The 2,082-nt window shown below is 40.6% G+C and overlaps 1 protein-coding gene across 1 annotated transcript in view; it reads right to left on the minus strand.

The window, feature by feature from the left end:
* Positions 1 to 2,082, minus strand: part of vax2 (ventral anterior homeobox 2) — a 16,053-nt gene that overhangs the window by 11,014 nt on the left and 2,957 nt on the right. Inside the window, exon 2 of the mRNA XM_020619732.1 lies at positions 10 to 133. Within this exon, the coding sequence (XP_020475388.1) occupies positions 10 to 133 (124 nt within the window). The remainder of the gene's footprint in view (positions 1 to 9; positions 134 to 2,082) is intronic.

Genomic DNA, 2,082 nt, shown 5'->3' on the forward strand with positions numbered 1-2,082 from the left:
CGGCAGTGCCCCCGCGGAAGCGGAGGCGGGAGCCGGTACAGCTGCTCGGCCGTGAAGCTGGTCCGCGTGCGCTTGGGCCGATCCAGGTCGAGGCCTTTGGGCAGCACGATCTCGCGGATGGTGCCTTTGGCGTCTGTTCAGAGCAGAAAGACAACGAGTCACAGCATTTTAAAAAGGATTTTCTGATACAAAGGCGACACAAATACGCAAGTTAATTTATTGCTCATGCCTGAAGATAAAGAAACGCTTAAGTCTCACTGGAACAGTTTTACGCTACAGACACCAGAAAACAGTTTTAATGACTGAAATGGACTATAGGCTAATGGCTTTAGAAAAAAAAGATGGGTATCGTCTGTGTCGAGATAATTTTGAACAGACTATTAACACACCAGTGTCATGTGGAAAAAGCCCTGGAGCCTGATTTATGTACTGTTCTTTTAACACAACACTTTTCTCTTAATGTGCCTTTTTTCCAACGAGCCTTGCAGTTAATTTCGTGTTCTGTCGTAATTTTAGGGTGAATGGAAATTAAAACTGAACCAAGTGTGTTTAGATTTGCGTCGAGGTCCAAACTCGCAGGTATAATTTATGCTTTCACTGTGTGATAATGTTGGCCAGTGATTACAGCCACAATATAGGTGAGGTTTCAATCGTCGTCTTTTCCCAGATGTGTAAATTCAAGGCAGTAAAAGACAGAATTGCATGTAGAAAACTTTATCTTTGGCACCAAGAGGGTAATAAAGTAAACTGTCCATTCTTGTTCTTCGGTTTCCTTTTCTCCAGTTCTGGGTATGACCACATCTCTGTGAGGATCGAATTTACTTTTTCTTTTTTTAAAGTGACGCACAGCTTTATTACTCTGCGTGACATTTCATTTACTCCAAACTGAGAATGTAGAGCTTCAAATAAAAAGCTCTCACCAGTTTTTCCAACTAAAATGGCAGTGCGTCATTATCTCTCCACAATAACAACGTGTGTGTGTGGTTTCATTGAACAGTACCAATAAATTGAGCACTCGGTCATTTTTCCCTCGTCTTTCTGCTCAGATGTGTTTGGGTCCGGTTTATTGGTGCTCTTTGGCGTTTTACTGTATCTGTAGCGGTTTGTGTCCCTCCACTAGCAGACTATCTTTGTTCATCTGTTAATATTTGGCTGCTTCGTTATTTGGTGCTGTTTTCAAAGACTGTGAAACCGCAAATAATTTAAATAAAACAAAGAGTATAAACCGCCTATAGTAGAAGCATACATTAAAATATCCTGGTTGGAGAGAGTATCACACCCTACCCTCAGGATCCTGTCTCCTTACAAAAAAATAAGCACAGAAAAATCACAATACCTTATTTTATCTTTAATTTCGCTGTAATCGACACATTTCAGGTTTGTACCACAGTATTTCTTTCTTAATTTTGGCTCCACTGTGTCCAGGAGTATTTATCATTTATCACTTCCTCGGCCAAACATAACCCCCTCTTTGTCCAGAGTTTTGAATTCATAAAATATGCAGTTAAATAAAATATGGAAACCCTGAAGTAAAAATAAAACTGAACTGACTCCGAATGTCCATAGTGTTTACATATGTTTTCACTGTAATGGACGCTGAAAACTGGAGTTAATTTTTGTTAAATTGCAAAAGAAGAGAGTTGTTATAAAGGCGTGTTTCCAACTGCATTACTTTAGAGGAGTGGTACAAAAGTAACTCGAACATTTTGGTTAATAACATACAGCATGGAGCGGAGGGAGAGTCCGTGCGCAGGAGGACAGCCGTGGTCTGCTTTTGCTTCTACAGGGAAGCAGTGGAATCATCATTTAAGTACGCTGATCTATATTTAACTGTATTCACACCTTTAACATATAATCCTAAGTGCCTGCAGGCCTGAACTACATAATATTCGAGGTCTCCAGCTTTACGCACGAACAATGACTGTGTGTAGTGTGTAGACAGGCAGTGAGATTCTGCACCACTGAGGCTATACACTCTCCTAATATACGGACATACAGTAGCACACTGTTACACTTCATCTTGTGGGATCCAGAACTAAAATAAAAGCTTGAACTGTGATGGAAACCTCTGCAAACAGAGCA

This window comes from Monopterus albus, unplaced genomic scaffold (genome assembly GCF_001952655.1).
Source record: "Monopterus albus unplaced genomic scaffold, M_albus_1.0 scaffold225.1, whole genome shotgun sequence".
Taxonomy (NCBI): domain Eukaryota; kingdom Metazoa; phylum Chordata; class Actinopteri; order Synbranchiformes; family Synbranchidae; genus Monopterus; species Monopterus albus.